General features: G+C 43.7%; 1 protein-coding gene across 1 annotated transcript in view; it reads right to left on the bottom strand.

Annotated features, from left to right (window-relative positions):
• NR2C1 (nuclear receptor subfamily 2 group C member 1) overlaps window positions 1-21,880 on the bottom strand; it is a 424,839-nt gene that overhangs the window by 333,377 nt on the left and 69,582 nt on the right. The window contains exon 4 of the mRNA XM_078648543.1: window positions 1,963-2,073. Coding sequence (XP_078504669.1) covers window positions 1,963-2,073 — 111 coding nt within the window. The remainder of the gene's footprint in view (window positions 1-1,962; window positions 2,074-21,880) is intronic.

Below are 21,880 nucleotides of genomic sequence, written 5' to 3'. Positions count from 1 at the left end.
ACTTTACCCGACATCAAAAGACACCTATGCACCAGGCTTCCCTGGGTGAGGTAATTAGAGTGCTCCGGTGCTCACGTGGGTGTTGACTCTAGAACCTCCTAGTTCTAAAGGGGTTTGCTCCAAGTCCTCTTCTAAGTGTCCTTCATCCTTAGAATTCCAACCGCGACTTTCCCAATAGAAGATAATGGTGATTCGAGGATGTGTTCAGACACTGCACGCGTCCCCCGTGGGTCCCCTGTGTTACTACCTTGGATGGTTCCTGGTGGCCCCAGCGGTTCTACAGGATCTAGGCCTTGTCTCTAGGTCAGTCATGGTTCTTATACCACTTTCTTAATATTTGGTTTGGTCAACGCATATAGTGCCAATTTACTGTGTGCTAATTAAGTTTACTGAATGTAATATATATACATATATATATATATATACATATATATATATATATATATATATATATATATATATATATATATATATATACACACACACACACACACACACACACACACACACACCTGGTGTGGTTCTCGTTTCATTTGGTCACTCACAAGATTAAAGACTGGTAAAACAAGCTGCTTTACATTCCTCCAAGACTTAGCCTGAAAGAATAGCTTTCTATAAAGGTGGTCTTTAACCTACCATCAATAAGGGTCATTTGGACTGGTGAAAGTTGTCCACTAGAATAGTGGACAGCATATGCCAGGCCAACTTTTCACAGCGCACAGACACTAAAGAAGCAGATGTTATTGCAGTATGGAAATATATTTATGCAGCATGGCTCATATGGCTTCGAAGGGAACGTTTAGGAGGAGAGCTTGTAGATGTAGCTATTCTCCAATGACAGACGGTACACATTTCAGTGGGTTATGATCGTCAGAGCACTTTGGAACCCTCTTTAATCAGCACTTAGCTGGCACATTTTTCGTTCAGAAAGGTTGGCAATTTGACTTTTTTGTGAACTGGATTTTGTGCTCGCCAAGTCCTTCATCTAATCTTTAGTATAACCTGTACCAAGATGATGGCTATGCTTTTCAAAAAAATCTATTTTACAGTTTTGTAACTTTTTGTTTTCTACTGTTGTGATTATTTATGATGGAAAAGTATTACCTGTTTTACAGCGGTTTGATGGATCCTTTGTGATCTCAAATGAACGAACAATGATGAAATTAAAGGCTGGCGAGCCAGTGGGGAGAAGTCTGATGCAAGCCGACACACAACAACAACCGCCTCCTTCATGCCTGACCACCCACTCTTAACCAACCATTGTACTGTAAAATGTTTTATTTGGCCTAATGTTTCAAAAAATATTTGGGGATGGGTCAGACTTGCTTACTTAGTGGACATTCATCCACACAGTTGTCAACATTTAGGAGCCATCACGGATTCATAAAGAAAGAGGATCTGGGGGAGGGTTCACTGGAAATGGCATCTAAAAGTTCAAGTTCTGCAACAAACATTCTTTTACAATTCATTTCAATAAAGTAATTACTCGCTATCTCGCTACTTTTCACAGATTTCAGAAATAAAAAAATGTATTTCAAAAACTGAACAGCATTACGTTGCTAAAACATTCACATCTTTTGAATACAGCAACAGTGTGGACGACTTCTACACGAGAAGAAATTAAAAAATGTTGTCTGTTTGGCTTAAATGCTCTAGACTACATGGGATCAAATGAGATTTTGCTTTACTTTATATTTTTGCCTTTCAGATAAAACGGCACGTGGCATTCGCAGACCAGGTGCAGAAGAGTTCCTGGTGGTTATTATTCTTTTTTTTAAAAGAGAGCAGTTCATTCTACTTACGTATAAAGGCAAAGGAATACATGGCGTTTTTCTACGTGAAACGGATCACAAAAACATGGTTATTAAATGGCATACAAGGATGAAACAAAACCTTACTCCTGGGTGTCAGTTGAAAGGAGTAAACCGAATTGGAGGTACTCTTTTTACAGCACAAGCTTACCTGAATGCGAGATGGTAAATTAAGGCTTGAATCTGATGGGAGAATCTGTATTCTTTGTGTGGAACCATCCATTAGGGCTGTGTGTGTAACTGCTCCCTGGGAACGCGAAATCTATTGAAGAGCAATAGAAAACATTTATTTTTATTATTCAGTACTCAATTTTTTAGGTAACCAGAATAGCACTGGCTTAGTTCCAAAGAGCAGCAAACGCTTTTCGGGTAGCCTAGTTATTGCAACAAGAAAGCACTGAACAAGAGAAGCTGTACACAGTAGAATTGTGCAGGGTGTCCTAGTTCCGGCTTCCATAACAAGCATTTGCAATGCAATAGGTCGCGCATTTGCAAGAGTTTAAGCTGTTGGCATTGTAAATGACAATACTTTTTATGTATCTGTTTTGATAATTAACACATAAATAAATAAAAGGCATTGTCTTTAAAATGCCAATAGCTCAAACGCTTGTAAATGTGAGACCTATTTCACTTCAAAGAAGCGGCCTCTGTTGTCCCGGGCTAATTGGAAAGTGAAAGCATGCATGGCACCCTGAATGTTGCAGGAAAGCATGTTGTGCCTGCAGTCGGAGAAACCCATTTAAGAAAATAGTGCTTACAGACTAAATAAGATATTCTGTGTAACAGAAGTAAAAGGGCCAGTCCTCATGGGCAGTTACAAATGAAGACAAAGCGGTACTAAGGAGGGACTACCATGCCTATTAACGAATCAGAAGCTAGCATTTACAAAGGACATTGACACAAGCCAATGAAAAATATGGGCAGAGAATGGGCGGAGCTTCAAGTCCATACTCGAATACAGCATGCCTCGCACAGAAGCCCATGCACCGCCCAGGCTTGACCTAAAAAAGCGTTCCCTGAGTACAGATTGCTTGTCAGGTTGAAAGGTAGTTCGTGGCTATTTTTTGATCCTGTACAAAAGGATGTGGGGGCTGTGCAGCCTTCATCTCAGGGTCCATAGAATTTCCACCTCCACCGTGAACTTGACCCAAGGTATTGGAGCGCTTTATATGGGCACCAGTTACATTACACAAGGACATGTTAATTTTTGGTAGGCACAGGGAGGTTACTTGATTTGTCCAGAATCCCAGGATGTCGAGCGGACGTCGGGACTTGAACCTGATTCCCCAGCTCCAAAGCCGGCAGCTCTAGGCATTGTGCCATATCCTCTCCCCTTCGTGTCATCTGATTTGAAGCGACACTGGTGATGAATATCTAAAGAATTAAATAAATGTTTCCCCAGAGGCAAACACAGCAGAGGCTTTATTTAGGTTATGAATGGGTGGATGAAATCCTTTTAGTAAATGCCTCACTCAGGTCGGTGATGGCGAATGAGATCTTTAGCCAGGAGCCGGCAGCACGTGTTCAATAATGATGTTCTGTCTTTAACTCGCCTCCACTGGTCACTCGATCTTACTGGCCCGCAATGTGCGCGTATGTACACAGCTCACATATCAGGCATGCGTGAGGAAGGTTCCTTACCTCCCTGAAGCCTCCTGTGTCGCATTAGTTGAAGGTACACTGGGTGGGAGGGACACAGTGCTGAAAAGCAACTCCCCCACCCCCACTAAGTAGGCCGTTTGAGCAGACAGCCTGCCAAGGGCAGGGCCGGACTGGGAACACAAACCGGCCCAAGCAAATATTTCAGACCGGCCGCGGGGGTATCCTGGTGGGAAATACTGCTGCTGCTTTTGGTGCAGAGAGCCGATATTGCTGTGCTGCTGCATAACCGGCCCCCTGTACCAAAAACGTCTCCCACCGGTCCGAAACCGACCTCCACCCTTCTGGCTCACCAGGAAAATGCCCGATACCCGCTATGGCCAGTTCAGTCCAGTCCAAGGGGTTTCTGTCTGCCTCAGGCTGCAAGAGGTGAGTACAGTCGGTATATTTTTTCCACGCATTAAGTTAATTTTCCATGCATTCTTAGGAAAGTTCAGTCGGCAGACCCAGCAAGCTGATGGAGCCTCGGGAGTGGAAGGAATGGGTCGATTGAGAGGGGGCGGTAGGTGTCCCTGCTCAGTATACCTGCCAACCTACCGGTGTAGGGCAATAGATGGTGTTCCTATGGAATGTACCAGCGGTGTTACTGGGGAACTCCATGTCTCTGGGACTGCTTGTTTCCTGTTTGGACCATTAATTTAGCAGATGGGTGCATTATGGGGGCTGCCGGTTTGTTTCCGCACAATTAAAGAAAGTTGACCAATGCAGTGTAAAGTAATGATTGACATAAGGATGGCGCAGCATTCAACACGTATTGCCTCCTGGCACGTAGTTATCCAGCAAATCTAAAAACCACAGCTGCTCCTTGTGATTTATTCAGATATGCCCCAGTTTGTGATATGTCTGATATATAGGGCCATTCGCCTGTTTGCTTACCATTACATAGCACTTTTCGATGGATGTAACATGCAGCTGGGGCCCTGTTTATTCTGCAAGTGTTGTATGATCTGTCCCTGATAATCGCACCAGGCTGCTGTTCGGAGTTGTGTAATATCAATCCCCGTAAATAATCACTTACCAAACCAGGGCATTGTGTGATCTGTGTCATATGCAGTTGTGTTTGTCACTTGGGACTGGGAGTTATTGAAGTGTCTGTGTAAAATACAGGCATGTGCCGGTTTATCCTTGCACATATATGTTCGGTACGATCTGTATGATATACAGCCTTGCTCCTGTTTATCACTCTTTCATATCACTCTGTCAGACGCTCAGTCAGTGGGGATGGTGACATTTATGCAGTAGTCGCTTTGCTTTTGCCAAAGGTAAGACGGCAGCCGGATGTATATACTGTGGGGCATGGGACCTTCAAACGTGCTAATTCGGTGGGTGTTTGGGCCTATGACGCGGCCACGGAGCCTGGCACTGTAATGTCTTCAGTATGGCGAGGGGCTGGAGGGGGCTTCTCTGAATGATTTACGCATACCTTCTCAGGCAGAAGAAGTTGTAAAAGTGCCCCCTGTTGCTGCAGGCCAAAGGGGACATATGCAAGCACTTAAACACACACGACTCCTGTGGGGATGAAATATATAGCTTTTTTTACAGTGAACTTTGCCTTCCTAAAGTGCTTAATTGCTGTAAGGCTCTAACTGCTAAAAACAAGAAACAGTTTGTGCATAAAAGTGCAGCCCTTTCAAGAGAGCACGTGTAAGGTGAAGCAAGCTCTGTCAGAAAAACTTTTATACAGTCACAGCATTGTTAGAAGAGCCTATATAAAGAAGACACAGCCCTGCAAAGAAAGACAATGAAAAGAGGTATGCCAAAGCACGGAAGTCCCTGCAGCACGTGCCCAGACAGCAGCGCTAAAATATGTTTGGATAAAATGCTTGCAGACGCTAATAAATCAAGCGTGCGGTGGGAGCGTGTAAAGACTCCTATCACTACAAAGGAGACGCCAGAGAGGAGACGCCCTGCGCGCGCCCATCGCCTGTCCGGGCACGCACATGGTTTGTCTCCCTTCGCTAAGGAAAGCGACGACAATAGTCTCACCAAGCGAATGCAGCGCGAGACCTAAAACCAGATGTCAGAATGGGATTTGAACATATATCAACTACTATCACATCATGTAATGTATCATGGCAAACCAACACATTAACTTTACTTCTAGATCAAATAAACACTTCACGTCTGTGACGTTAATAAGTTGAAAAAAACTTTCACTCCTACGGTTTGATTCCAGAATACCCAAGAAATAAGGAGAGCACATATTCCTAGTTTTCCATCAGTTAAATACGACTCAGTAGAGGCCACAAACATGCAAACCTTGAGAACATGATCTTACGGTACACTTTTTTTTATAACTCTGTTTATCAAGAATAAACATAAATCAAATATAAAACAATACTGGTGCACTTTCAAAACAAAATACAAATCCGGAGGACAACAGGACATATAAATGAAACAAAAGAATACATTGGGTCAAAGGAAAATGCAATTATATCATCAATCCTTGCGACAGCCAGCTCATGGTGTTACGTTGTCAACAGCATCAAACGCATCATTACATGGGGTGCAGATAAAACCTCTACTTTTGTTCCAGGGGCCCCATACATTTGTCCTTTTACCTGGGCAACCCCTGCTTTCATACACTGCCCTCTCCGCTTGCATGCACCAGTTGATGTCCGAAGCCCAATCAAGGTGTCTGAGTGCAACCCCACCCTTCCAGGTTCTAGCACTATTGCATTTGGCGATCATACATCCCAGCGTGACCCAGCAAACCTGTTTAGGTCTGTGGCTTCCCAAACATTCAAAAGACAAAGACGAGGGGATACATCAATTATTTTATGACATTTTTGGGACATGGCTGAAGCCACTGTCACATAGTATCTCTGAAGGTTGGGGCATTCCCACCATAGGTGTAAGAAATTTCCTGGCTGTCCGCAGCCCCGGGGACAATCCGGAGATGATAAAAGACCATCTTAACTAGTGCCAAACTGGTATAGTAGCCAGACCCTGAGGTGATGCCAAGGCCTCTCTCCACTCTTCGTCATCAAGCTATCCCACCTCATCATTCCATTTTGCCTGCAATTTACCCATAGAGTCAGGCATATTATTGAGAAGTTTACGGTACGTCAGGGAGATCGCTCGTTCTGGGAGATAATTATCCAATAATCTATCCCCTAACGTTGAGGAAACTGGCAAGTCAGAGCCTCTAGGCAGCACCTTTTGCAATACACTACGTACCTGAAGGTACCGGAATGTTTCCCCTGAAGATGGTATTGCTGTTGTAAATCACCAAACGGAACAACCCCCCCCCCCACGCCAGCCCAGAGGTCACCCACCATCGAAAGCCCAATTAAGTCACATTTGTCAAACCCTGGGAATCGCGAGAGCATACCAAGCAGTGAGGTGGCCTTAGTAATCTTACCTTTCCATCCCAACGTCGCAGTGGCCGAGTACCATAAAGAAACCGTAGTAGAGGTTGGAGTGTATTTAGGCGCATATTTATCTTGCTGTATAGAACCCTGACATAATTACCCAAAGACATAGTGTACCTGTCAATTGTATACGCCGGATCCGCGATGGGGCTGATGCCTCCAGTGATTGATTACCATCAGTTGCGGGGACAAATAATAATATTTAATGGCAGGCAAGGCTACACCCCATCATACCAGCTTTTAGTGAGCTTAACGAGGGTGATTCTGGCTGTACCGTTATTCCATAGTAAGGAGCGGACCTCAATCAATAGAGAGAAAATACTGGGGAGACACCAAGAAAGGTGAGTTCTGCAAAGCATAAAGAAAGAGGGGAAGTACCATCATTTCATAAAGAGCAGCTCTGCCCATGAGTGTGAGGGGTAAAGATTTCCAGTGTTGCACATCGGCACGGAAACAATGGAGCTGAGGGATTAGGTTATGATGCTGGAAAACCCCTTCATCTCTTGTAATATATATACCCAAATAACGAAAACCCTCAGTGACGGTCAGGGCCGGACAACCCAATGGAAGGATCGGTGGCTCACCACTCAAGACATAAACCAGAGACTGATCTCAGTTGATCGTGTAACCATATTTTTGGAAGAGGGCAAGAATATGAAGCACTCCATGAATTGAGGACCGAGGTCGGGCCAAATAAAGTAAAATATCGTCGGCATAAAGAGAAATTCTGTCTGTCCAATCTGATGACCAATTCAGACCACGGATCCGGGGGGTCACTTCTAATCCATATGGCCAGGGGTTCTAAGGCTAGGGCGAAAAGAAGAGGCAACAGGCATCCCTGACGTGTGCCCTTTCCCAGCTCAAAAATGGCGGATCGGCCTCCGTTTACCGTAACCCGGGCCAAAAGGTGGGCATAGTGCAGGCGCACCCGGGATATAAAGCGAGCGCCAAACCCTTATCTCTCCAACCCAGCAAACAAGAAAGGCCATTCGATCATGTTGAAGGCCATCTTAGCGTCTAAGGACACTATCACCGAGTCATCTTGAATAGTGGAGGCCGGGTCCAACACCCCAAACAAGCGACAAAGATTATGTGCGGTATTTCTGGCTGGCATAAAGTCAGATTGATCCGGATAGATCAATTTATAAAGACAGGGGGAGAGACGAAGGGCCAAGAGATTGGCCAATATCTTGACCTCTGGGTCTAAAAGAGAGATAGGTCTATACGAAGAGCAGCTGTCCAGTGGTTTGCCCTTTTTAGGTCGAGGTAATATCCGGTCTGCCAAAGGCAGAACCGGAAGTACCGAGATTTAATGTTGCTTAGTGTGGACTATTTGTCCCGCCTCTGTTTTTGCCTCTCTCCCATTGGCTGGCTTCCTAAACGGAGGCCAGCCATTGGAGGAGAGAGCCATCCCTCCGAATAGGCTCCGTCTTTTTTGGATTTGGGGGCGTAAGTTTTGCTGTTCTTTAGACAGTGACGTCATGCGTCACTCAGAACAGCAAAACACGCCCCCGAATGCGATAATTACCATGCTTTCTCCGAGGCATTTCTGCTTTGCCTCGGAGAAAGACGGTGGTGGTTTCCAGAGCTGCTCTGCTCGTCCCCCCTCCCTCCGCCCGCAGCTCTCCTTCGTCCCACTCCTCCCCCTCCCTCCCTCCACCCGCAGCTCTCATTCGTCCCGCTCCCTCCCTCCGCCCGCAGCTCTCATTCGTCCTGCTCCCCCCTCCCTCCCTCCCTCCGCAGCTCTCATTCGTCCCGCTCCCCCCCCTCCCTCCCTCCGCCCGCAGCTCTCATTCGTCCCGCTCCCCCCCTCCCTCCCTCCGCCCGCATCTCTCCGGTAGGCTGCTCTCGCTTTCCTCGTTTGGATACGACACCCGTATCATGGTGTCAAGGATCGGGCAGTGGTTCGCCGGAGGCGTACGCCACCGCACTTGCCTCGGTACACCCTACGAGACATGCCGCCTTGCAATCACCTGCCCAGTACACCTCGCACTCCGGGTCTCCAAAGTGCCTCGAGGACGCCGAGTGCGCTGGAGGCGTACTGAGTGGCTGCATCGCCTCCGTGATCCCGTGAACTCCGCATCCAGAGAGAGGAGTCCGGCCACAGGAACCACGAGGTCCCACAGCCAGTGAAGGGAGCCGCCGCAGAGGAGCCCCCGCTACAGCAGCCCGGTGAGTGTGGGCGTCTGGGGGGCTCAGCAGTAGTGCAAGAGCGGCCCCGGATGGTAGAGGGCCGCTCCATCGTCCGGTGGCAGCACACAGGGGGCATTACGATTGTACGGTTACTGGCTCCTCTTTTGCGCCAAATCTCTGCCTGGTGATTTTCCTACAGCCTCATGCACAGTTATTGTATTTATTTACAAACTTGCATTTATGACAAGAGAGGTCGAAATAAAGCGTATTGATTGATTGACTAAAACACTAGTCACAAAAAGTAGTAACAAATTGCGTACTAATTTTTTGCGACCAGTTTTTCCTTTGCAATACAAACTATGTACTAGTAGATCGCATTGCAGGTTCTCCAGAATGACCTGCCTATTGAATATGAATTAGGTAGTTCGATGTTTGCAATCGTCTGTTATTGGCTGCAAACACAGGGACGGTGGCCTGTAAGAAACATCAGACCACCATCCATGCATTCTTGGGATGACCCAAAGCAGACTGTGTTCAGTGGGAAGTTTCTATGTTGCTGTAAGCATGATGGAGCAATTGGTGACCATCACTGAGACATTGGGGAGGGGCATCCTAGATCAAGGTAGGTCTACGTAGGCAGTGCTGAAATAATGAGTCGTCTGAAGTGTGATTGCAAGCATCCATTCCACACTCATGGGCTCCTTTATCCTTATGCTAGATGAAGAAATCAGTGAAGGAGCGTGAAGTTGACAGTGAATATGCCCCCTGATCAGTGCTGCGGGGTTTCTCCTCCTCTTCCAGTTTCCTTCTCAGCAGTAGTGCAAGAGCGGCCCCGGATGGTAGAGGGCCGCTCCATCCTCCGGTGGCAGCACCCAGGGGGCATTACGGTTGTAGAGCCCTGAGAAGGTTCCAAGGGCATCTACGTACTTCAAGTCCCCCCAGCGGGACTCCCACGGAGGTGGGCTGCTTTATTTTATCGAGGCTCAGGGCATTTGCAATTTCGAGCCACGGAGGCTCCTCCTGGGCAGTGTTTATTTAGAGCCCCGAGAGACTCACGCCGCACCTTTGCTGAATTCAGAGCCACGGAGGCTCGGAGGGGCAACTGGACGGGGACGACTGGGATGCGCGTTATTTGGTATGGAGTATGCTTTCAATACATGTCATCTTGGTAGGGGAATGCTAGGACATGTAGTTTTTAGAGGAGTATGCCCCTTTTTTTTTAACAAAAATTGCATGTTCAATACATGTCCTTTTGGAAGGGGAATGCTGGGAGATGTAGTTTTCTGGGGTAAACTCTGTCTTTATGCGCTGGTGATTTAGTGTAAAAAGAAGGACCGGGATTGGCAGTGTTATCTATATTAGTTTGGCATTCTTGAACTGACATTTAACTTCGTGACTATTCACATCGACTCGGGTAGGAGGGTTTGGGGTTACTACTCTGACAACTGCCTGTAAGTTGTAATCGAACTATCATATGGATTACTGTTTGTGACCCCTTTTCTCTGTTTCCCTGCAGCCTGTCATTATTCGTATTACAACTGAGTTATTTTACTCCCTGAACGAGAACTTTTCAACGTGTGACCCTATTGAACATTTTTACTCTGGTAGGAAATTCTTTCTGGTCTCGGGAACTTAGGATTTGGGTCCGGCTTTCTGTAACTGCTCTTATTGCATTTCGCATACAAGGGTGTGTGAAGACTGGTTTTCTCAATTGCGGGGTTCTGTATTTTTTATGCTATTTATATAAACGGCCTCCTAACTTTGCTATTACAATATTCTATTGTGTTTTATGACTACAGACTCAACTGGGGAACAGGGTGAAGCCTGCTCTTCCCAGAATTTTTGTTGTTGCGCATATCCGACGAATAATTTGAGCCGGGGATGCAGGTGGGTGATGTGAGAGACACAAATCGGTGTTTGGGGCCTCTTCGCCAGTTACGCCCTCTGTTGTTGATATGATAATATAATGAAATATTTCTAATTATGATATGTTTTTCTCTCTGTTTATTTGGTGTTTTTGGAGCATAGAACTAGAAACTCTCTATCAGGTGGTCGTTGATATCATCTGTGTGTGTGCGTGGCTCTGTCTGTGTGTGTGAGTGGCTCTGTCTGTGAGTGTGTGTGTCTCTGTGTTCGCAAATACTCTCTACTACTCTCTAATGCTCACTTATTGCCATTGTAAATGACAATACCATTTATTTATGTTTTTTAAAATTAAAAAAAGGTCATGAGCAATGCCAATAGCTCTACCTTTAATAATGCCGAGACCATTGCATTGTAAATGCTTGTTATGGATGACAACAATATTGGCCAATCTCTGTGTAGTGGGCAGAGTGCTCAGGATACGCCTTTGTCATACATACGTACTAAAAATGGCACGATAACGGAAGCGATAATTTAGTAAATTTCAATTGGGAGGCCACTTGGACCCATGGTCTTCCCGGATTGTAGCGCCAAATGGCTTTAGAAACAGCCTCTGAAGTCAGATCAGCACCAAGATCTGACACCTCTTGTGGATCCAGTTGTGGTAAAGGTAACGTGGAAAGCAATTCAGCTGCTGCGGCCTAGTTGGATGTAGACGAGGGGGTATGAACAACTTTGAAATGACTGGCGAACGCATCTGCGATTCCGAGCTTATCATGGTAGCGAACTCGATCTTACGGTATACTTGATAATGTTTGACAAAGCAGAACATTTGAAAATACATGTAAAGTATCTTAATCAGGTTTCATACTATTGGAGCAAAAAACTACATATCTACCTATTTTTTTCTTCAACTGATTTTATTTAAATGTTGAGCATGAGAAAATATTGCAAGCTATGGGTGCCACTGTACCCTGTGGTCACAAATGTTACCAACCTGAATGTTATAACTAGGTCTTTTGAAACTAGACCTATCGGGACGGGAGCCAGTGAAAGTAAGTCAGAAATTGGAAGGATAGGTCAGCACTGTCACAATCCATCCTCTGTATGACGTAAGGTCTGGTGAATCAGAATACTAAAGCATCCACTTCAGGAACCTGCGTTTGAACCCACAGACATAGTTTCACATCAAAGTGGGTCCATTCAGTCTTTCATTCATATGAGGTCGACAAAATCAGCACTACTGAGTACTAGGTAACAAATGTCTATCCCTCCCTAGGTCTGAAACATTATACTCTACAAATATGTTTTGTGATTTGTTTATACAACTTTATATGGAGCATACAAAAAGTAAAAATACAATGGCTCATAAAATATCATGATTATAAAATCATATTCACAAAATATACCTTTCACATAAATATATGTACAACTGGTCTATTTCTTCATTTGCTGACTTAAAAACCCATAGACTGCTAGTTAGTTTATGGGATGCTTTCTCTTAATGCCTGCATCTGAATAACATGACACACACATCCAACCCTTATATAACGATAGATATAATTACCTACCTCATTAATTAACTCATTAACTACCTCATTAACTACCGCACTAAGTAACACACTAACTAACACACACACACACAGACACATGAGTAAGTGCAATGTAGCCCAACAATGACATCAAGGGTTGTTCTGACATCATATACCATATGGAGGCATAGTGGGTTATAAATGTCACCATAACCACCGCACCTGGCACTAACTTTGGTAGGGGTTCTGTGTTTAAAACTAACTTTTGGTTTAAAAGCACATGAACTTCCTTGTACGCCAGCAATTTTCAGGCAACGATAAAAAAGACAACTATGGTGATTAATGTTCCTATTGGTGAGAGATCGGAATTTTGTCTAGTGCAGTTTTGACTCCTCAAAGTAGCAAGGAGGGTTAATGTACCTGCTGCAAAGAACGTGTACCGTGCAGATCACAGAACTGAGTGCGAGTGAACTATGAGTAGGGCTAAAATAAAATGAGAGCCTACGAAGAGATGAGGGGTGCTGTTGGAGGGTGGTAGTGCAGGAAATTAATGGAGAAAGAGGACATGGGGGGGTGCCGAAAAAGATTGTCGCACAGGGCGCCACCAGTGCTAAAGCCAGCCCTGTGGGATCCGACCCCTACAGACCCTGTTAACCTTTGGTGATGGATGAAGACTAGTCTTGTGGCTCTACAAACCCTTCTTCTCAATGACCTTTACTGAGCCCCAGACGTTAAAAGGTGATGGGCAGAGACACTGGGCGGAGCCTTACGAGTGAGGGAGGGACGCCTTAGAACAAGTCTGCAAGTGGTCTAAAAATACCCGATATAACTATACTCAATCCAATAACCTGCACACCACTCACCTTACCTTGCAGTGTAAATGTTATGCAGCAGACAGATTCAATATGCTGACCCCCCCCCACCACTGATGCACCCTGCTTGATGCTGGCTTTGTGCACATGGTGTGCACTTGTCATTTATACAGTACTTAATTTGTAAACATAAAAATGAGTACCAGGGCACTCGTCAGGATACCACTTCAGATCGCACCACATTGCTCCTGCCTGTGCTGCCAATGACAATACAAACACAACTACTGACTATCATACGCCTACAAGTATTCCAGGCCCCGAAAGCTAAAAGAATGGCTTGGAAAGCGAGTATTAGTTATTTTTTTATGTATACTGAATTTATAAACAACTGTTGTTATGCTCATCTCAAAATTAAATAAACAGCGCTACCATGCGGCAGACCGTTATAGGTGCCAGTGTTGACAAATAAATGCAGTGTCGAGCACTGGACACCACTGGCTCAAGTTAAGCACTGCCTGTACGGAGATATTGAGGATGAAAGTTGCGAAGGACTGGAACGCACTGTATACAGGCAAAATTTACACACTGTGGAAAAGATTAACAATGAATAGATTAAAAAGGGGAAAAATGAGGTTGACATTTACAACATATGAAACGAGATGGCTTCAGAGGAAAGGTACAACCAGAAGGCTGGATATATTAAAAAGTTTAACACGGTGAACTGTCGTCTACACCTGAAAGTATTTAAGAAAGTTAAGTGATATGTATGGAATTCGCACGAGAAATAGCGTATCCATAGATATAAAACAACGCAATGCATGGACCGTTGATGTGTACGGCTCTGTTTTGCGGGATACTCGAACTGAAAAGCAACCTCCAGAGACAGTAAAATCAAGCAAAGTTGGTAAAAGAAGAAAAGGCCTCACCTGCACTCCGGGTCCGTGCCACCTGAGGCCCCGCCACTAGCAGATGAATGTGGCAGGGGAGGGGGTGAATGAGCAGTAAATTAACAGATTCCTGCCTGTTTATGAGTGTGGGAGCTCAGAGTACCGACGGCCTGGTTGCGGTCCACTGCTCGCCTCCTCCAGTACACCTGCTGCCGGGCAGTAGCATCAGACAGTGCAAAGGTCTCTCCGTGCAAGAACACGTCCACGGGGGAGGATTAGAGGCATGAATGTAATTGAATGTAAACTCTCTCTAAGTTCGTACTGTCAACAGCTGCTTGAGTGAGGGCGCCCGCAGGGTTGCCCTGCGCCTTGTTTTTCACTCTCAATGAGGTCCCCCAAGCAGGTGTTCGGTCACTTAAGCAGGATGGTAAGAAATTCGGGTACAAAATGATTTTTAAAACATTTTTATGCACATTAATGTAAAAGGTATGCAGAGTTTGGACCGGCAAAACGTGGGCATAATTATGGTTACAATGTGTGTTTTATATAGCGCGTGAGGATAAAAGTCTTGCAGCAGCGCTGGAAACTGAATGATTCTCATTTTACTGCCCGAACGATTAAAGTCTGAGCCAGCCCTACTGGGATTCAATCCTGTGACCTCAGGTTGCACCTAGTGTAGTGGCAATAACTACGGAGCCATCTCTTTGCATAGTTTCAAGAACTCAGTGGCAAAGAGTGCAGGAGGCGTGCAGGTGCTTGCGCTCCAATAACTGCGGGAATTTGGAAGGCAGCCTGAGTGCTGTGCAATTGGCATGTGATGTTTGTCACAAACACTTCAATAATATTGCTAACTGCTTATATAAATTTATTGCCAATATATTAGTCATCGATGGATGAAATTTGACGGGAATTCCCCGGATATAACGTCAGTTTGACCAGCCCCTGGAGAGTCCATGACCTTTTGGGACAGGTCAGCACTCTACCGTCACTGCACCGTCTATGGAGCCCCCTCTTCACTCATGGCTGAATGCTCGAGTCACTGCACAGCTCTCACAGTGACCCGAAGGTCTGGTTTATTATTGACTAATTTTAACCAGTTGCCCGCACGCATCTCCTTTCGGTTACTGCATCGTGTTTAGGTGAAGCACTTCCAAGCTCCCCAGCTTCCCTAAACTCGAATTCTCAAAGGCTCTCTAGGAGGAGACCGGAAATGAATCCAATGGACGCAGACAAATGTCAATATATTACAGGGGAGCCCACTGTCTGTAACAGGCCTAAAAATAAACCATGTCGTCATTGCTATTTGGGAGGAGGTCTGCTCTCGTCGGTTCTTGCTTACTTAAGTTTCCATTAAGGACATTAATCCCAGCTTGGCATTTAACCAAAAACATGCGCAGCCACAAAAGTAAATGCGACCTTTTTAATATGACCCAGAACAGATGGCACCCGGCACGCCGCTGCTCGCTTCAGACAGCTGTAGGCCGTGGGAGGAACCATTTACTGAGAAAGGTGGAACATGCATCCGCCTTTGTCCAATTGTATGCTTTCATTTTTGAAAGCCACACGCAATGGCCAATACAATGTGTGCAAAAAAATAAGCTGCCCGCAGGCCTTTGCTGAAAAGCTGGCTTGATTACAAGAGCTCATCTTCTAGAGCAGCGCATGCGCGCTGCGCTAGGCTCGACCTAAAAACAATAGGGACAGAGAATGTGCAGTGCAATTTGCTTTTTTTCCTGCATTACTCTAATAACTTTGCCGCATAATTTGGTCTTCCGTGCTGCATAACTGTAGTATCTCTGACAATATTAATCTCTGCAAAGTGGTCCTTGTTTCACAGCTCCTTATGAAATATGGGTTTTTTATTCCACTGCATTGTGTTTAATAAAAGCACCTGAGCGTTTTGTGTCCAATATATATATATAGATTTGAGTATAGTAAGATTCAATAACCCTAATTTAGCCACTTCAGAAAAACGTGCCAGGCTAGGCCAATTAAATAAATCTGTAAAATGTCTTGCTACTATGTGTCATTTATATTGCACAATGTGCTTCTGAAATTAGTGCTGCCTATACAGCATTTACCACCAAGTTATTCTAGGACACACATTGCATATTTAAGACTAGTTTTGATATGTTTGAATATTCTGCCTTTCCCTGTACCATAGTTGGTTGTATATTTTTGCACCTAGAACAAATAAAAAAAGCCGTCTTTTGTTTTTAGCTAAGTACTGCCTTTAGGTGACTGATAGTGACTGTCAACAATTGAATATTTCTATTATTTAGTTCTGCTGCATGGAACTTGGGGTCTGCTACCTATCCCTTTTCCAATGACGCTATCACTCCTAAATATACTTCGGTGTTTTCGCAAACTTGTGTGTTAGGGACTGCCTCTTGGCTTTAAAATGTGATAAATCTTGCACTCAGGTTGTTTTTCCATCTTAAATTCAATGGGAATAGTAATTCTTCTTGTGTTATGCCTTCCGGTTTCTTCATTCCCAGATTCGAAATTCTTCTAGGGTAATCTTTTATTAAGAATCTATTTATCAGGTCATTATTTTCTTTCCTAAAGGAGCAGGGGGGTGGAAATCTATGAAATATCTACTTGTCCGTGAGACAGGTTGCTTCATAAATATACTTGTCATGTAAACAAATCCACTTGCCCCTTTGGTGCTACGTTGTGCAGCAGTACATTATAGCAGCAAACTGATTATGTAAGAGCTCTGATGATAGCTTCTCTGATTATGCCCAGGATCATACTCTGGATCATACTATAGTAGGGTTTGAATACTAGCAATTGACTTAATTTGCCACCTTTCTAAAGATCTAAATACTGGGGCTGGCAGTACTGATAAGCAATAGTTTCAGGGTTGGAATACCCTTTTGAGTCTGTGCAAAACGAATAATTTGCATGTTTTAGGGGTTTTCACCAGCTCTTCTCTAATCTTTTTCCATACTGATAAAGGCTGGAAATTTACTCCTGACAATGGCAGAAGTAAATTTTTTTCCAGGGCTAAGGAATAAGTTGTTAGAGGAAAAGTGAACCTGTAAACACTCCGATTTTTGCATGAGCAAATTTACACAGGCATATTTGCTTTTGCTAAAATACAGTTCACATAAATTTTGTATGAGTACCATTTCCTAGCTTACTTCTGTAAATTCTTATAAACCATGAAAGCTGTAAATTTGCACTAATACTAGGATATTTACCATTTATTGTACTTTTGTGATTATCTTTGAGAATTGGACACCTAATTAGTCTTGGCGTTGACCAAGACATTTTGTTTTAATTAAAATTCTACCTATCAGCTGACTTCACTGTGAGGGACAGCATTCTGCTCTTTTACAAGGAGCATATACTGGCACACAAAAGTATTTTTTGTTAGTGCAAGTTACTACTGTGGAAATGTGGTGGATGGATCCCCAGCAGCACATCCCACTGGCTTTCCTGGAAAAGAGACGTTCCTACTAAACCCTCAAAAGCTCAGAAACTGCCTGTAATCCCTGTGCTGCATTAAAAGACCCAAAGATCTAGCAGTTGCCTTGCTATTCTTGAATCTTTCCCAGGCAGAATCTGCTTAGGCGTCAAACAGTCTAAACCCATCAAAAGGCAAACCTGTCAGGGTATTTTGCATGTCTGGCGAGAAATCAGACCCTCCGAACCATTTGTGCCTCCTTGTACTGACTGAAGTACCCATCGCATCAGTATCCAAACCAGATTGGATGACTTGTTAAGCATCAGCCTGAGCATCGTTCAACAGCTCAGTGAAGTGTCCTTCAACATCTGCAGGCAGTTTTGGGATTACTGTTTTGGTAGCATCCATCAGGGCATGAATATACCTTCCCAACAAGCAAGTTGCATTGGTAGACTTCAATGCCATGATACGAGAAGAAAACACTTTCTTCGCCGACTGCTCCATTTTTAAAAATTTGCTATCCGCTGGACGTAGGAAATAACCCAGGAGTTACCTTGAAATAACAGGGAGCTTGCACCCCCAAATTCTCAGGTGAAGGATGAGAGAACAAAAATAGTGGCTCTCCCGGAGTCGGCTTGTATCTTCTAGCAATTGGTCTAGAAACTGCAGAAGATGAAAAAGGCTTCTGCCAAAGCTCTAAAAATGGTTCGGTCAATGCCTTATTAAAGGCAATAAAGGCTCTGATGTGGACTGCAGCATTTCAGTGACCAATAGACTTAAGCTCAGTTGATGGAAGAGGTAGCTGCTACATGTCAGCCTCCTTCCTAACCATTGAATAATATGGTGTAACCTCTGGCAGAGAAATGCTTTTGACGACAATAATTCCCATTCCAGGTACGTTTCTAATACACTTGTCTCTGCTAAGCCCTCAGACTCTGTATCCTGAGACACAATCTCTTCTTCTTCCAGTTCAGGACCTCTTTCACAAAAAAAGTACTGCTCCTCCTCAAGAAGCCTCTGTGCCTCCCTTAGAGATCTATGCCTCGACTTCAGTAATGGCACTGATGAAGCCAGTACCAGCATCGGTGATATTGGTAATGGAGCTGGTGACTCGGCACCTGTGTTAAAGAGGTATTGGAACCAGAGGAAAGTCATAATGCCAGAGCAGATTCAGCTGACGCCAGAGAGGGCGCGACCGGCACCGGTGACTCATGCAGAACTTCAACTGGATGGGTAGCCTTCCTCGGCTACTGAGCTGGCCAGGATACCTGGGACATTGGTATTAAAAGGCATGAGCGGGACCTGCTGATTATGCACCAGAACACCTCCAACTGAATATGAAAGCGGTCCCATGGGGCCTAGAGACATGCCAGATGGAGTGATTGCCCTGCTAAAAATGCAGTACATGGCATTAAAAAAATTGAAGGATCGGACCCCGTAGTAGTGAAAGTTGGAAACTCCTGCAGAATAGGTGGAGGCTCTGCATGGCTTCAACCCAGATTTCCTTGTTAGAGACATTTTTCACTGCAACTACAATGCAATTACAGAAAAAATGTCGAACAACTCCAACCTTGTGGGCTCACACTCGTGGGCCTGGGTGCAACTGCACCTACAACACCAATGAGACCTACAGCCCTGAAAAAGAGGCCGCTCACTCCACTGAAACTGGAGGCCTAAATCAGGCAATGTGCAAAAAACTAAAAAAAAAACTTGTTTGCCCCTTGTTCCCTATATAGCATGGTGATCCGAGCCTCAATGCTAACAAGTGAAATGAGCATGTAACCATAGGTCAAATTGGGCAGAATCTATGGGATTGACATACCCAAGTCTATTGATTTCATTAGAACAATTCCCATACGTTTTGTTAAAAGATAGAGCTTGAGGCATCTCTGACTGAAGGTGAAGGGAGTGGTGGGGAGAGAGGTCTCCTGTGTAGTGAAACCAAAAGAGGGTCAGAAAGCTAAAGATGAAACAGACCTTCTAACCAGAGTGCCTGCTACCTGCAATTAGCCCTATTAATGGACACTTGTGAACATTTTGGCCCTAAGTACAATGTGATCATGTTCAATCCGATTATATATCACTAAAATATATCATTTAAAAGCTTTTGTCTTAAACCATAATTTTGCTGCCGCATATACAATTTAAAGTAATAACTTAAATATTCCCAGTGTTTTCTGCCACATGCTGGGATCGTGTAGATCTATAAATATATAAATAGAATTAGGAATACACAGTCACTTTGGTCATCAGTCTTTAGATTAGTGGTTCAGAAGACAGAACTATGCACTGAGAACTGTGTCTTGGGTGATAAGTGAACGTAGTAGTTGATAAGGTTACAGCGAGCTATGTCCTGTACATCTCTCATCTGTCTTATTTTCTTCTTTAATGGTATTCTATGAACTATATTGGTTTACTTTGTTGGATGATGGCATCTGTCATGTCATCAGTGATGCCATGAGTAATGTCACCGATCATGTCATGAGTGATTACATATGTGAGGTAATAAGTAGTGCATTGTGGGGGCGTAAGTTATAGTTGGCTCAGGTAACTAGAACTGCTGAATGTCTATGGTTTTGTGTGTGTAAAATGCGAGCCTAACTAGATCATCCTTGTAGGCTTTGTTGTTTTTTTCAGTGAATGTCTAAGGTTTATTTAAAATTATTTTTCAATACTATAACATCGCTGTAAGCTTTGTTTTTCAGTGAATTTCTATGGATTTTAACGCTATTTCCTAACTATAACGTCCCTATAACCTTTAGTTTTTTTGTGAATTACACTTTTCTTTTTAAATATAGTTCATAAGTACATTTTATTCACACATTTATTCTTATCAAATTTTACAAGCTACAATTAACAAATCAACGTACCATAACTTATGTAAACTTTCGATAAATGCAATACAACAAGCCTTTCTCTTTTTTTGCATTAATTTTATGGATCCACCCATCCACATTAGAAATCATACCCCAAATAAGTTATGTAGGTTTCACATCTCTCTGAAGACAGTCTGAAAACCACAGCACCATCTTATTTTTGGTTTTCCTTCAAAAGAAGAGAGTTTCATAGTTAAGATGTCTTCTACTGAAGATAGAAGAGAAGGGAATGAGCAGGACCAAGAAGAAGACTTACCCCCCCAAATAATCCCTCAGACGCTTGAAAATATTTCTATCCCTAGAGCAGTAAAGAAATTTCCTCCAAAAATTGTCCAATGCAATCTGTGCAGCAAAAAACTGTCAAGAGGTACAGTGAAGAATTATGCACATGGCACACCTCTATTTGGAAACACCTGAAAACCATACGTACAAAAACGTATCACAGGATGATAAGAGAGGGTAGGTGGCGTACCATCACTAGCTGAACCATCTGTGGGATCCTTACCTCTTGACCAGATGGTTACCACCTCCGCTGTTTCGCCAAAACTGCAAAACATGGGTACTCATAGTGGCATTTGCCAGTTGCACTAAAAATGTAATCTGTTGACCAGTTTATGGATGCTGTCATCAAGCATAATTATTCATTTTTATTCAACGCACTGTTCTATCTTCCATTCCTTTTTAAACACAAGTAGATATTTCAAAAGCAAATATAGGACATTGCAAGGGAAAAGGCTTTGCATGTATACCAGAGGATGTTTCTAAATACCTGCTCGAAAGCAAAAAGAAAATGGCTGACAAACGTAATCTCCTATTCCTGGACCATATTTGGTCTGGAGTCCGGTGCCTTGGAAAAAGAAGAGAAAAGGAAAGTAGGGGGAGCAGGAGGTGAGCCTGCGCGTGGTACGCACGCGCGCGCGTTTGGAAGAGTAGTCTTCACTTTTCAAGCACTGCACTCGTGCTTGTGGCGTGCCGCTGTCCACTCCCGCAAGGTGGATGCCGCCACGAGTGCAGTGCTTAAAAAGTGAAGAATGGTGGCTTAAGGCCCTCCTAGTGCAGCGCATGCGCGCTGCCCAGGCAAGACCTAAAAACTACCATAACAGATTATACTACAACACAGGTAAGAAAAAGCATTTTTTTTTAATTATAAATGCCTCAACCTCCTTAATTTAACTACCTAAATTAATTAAATGTTTTCTTTTTAAATCAAAACTAAACTTGCTAAATACCACAGCAAAAAAAAAATGCTAATGTGATTAAGTACCTTATCTAACTCTACATGATAAAACAAATGAACTATTAAAAAAGCAACTTTACCTAGAAATAAAAGAAAATTGTCTAATTGTGTTACATGTTTAGAATGAGAAAACAAAACTAATTTTTCTTCACAGCTTTGACAAACTGCATATACAAAATAACATCCACCAAATTAAATTCATATACTACAAAAAGTAGGTATACTTTCAGTGTAAAAAAAGGATCAAGACAAAGAAACTAAAAATAATCTTTCATATAATTAAC

This window comes from Lissotriton helveticus, chromosome 1_1 (assembly GCF_964261635.1).
Source record: "Lissotriton helveticus chromosome 1_1, aLisHel1.1, whole genome shotgun sequence".
Lineage (NCBI taxonomy): Eukaryota > Metazoa > Chordata > Amphibia > Caudata > Salamandridae > Lissotriton > Lissotriton helveticus.
This window is presented reverse-complemented; position numbering and strand designations above follow the sequence as displayed.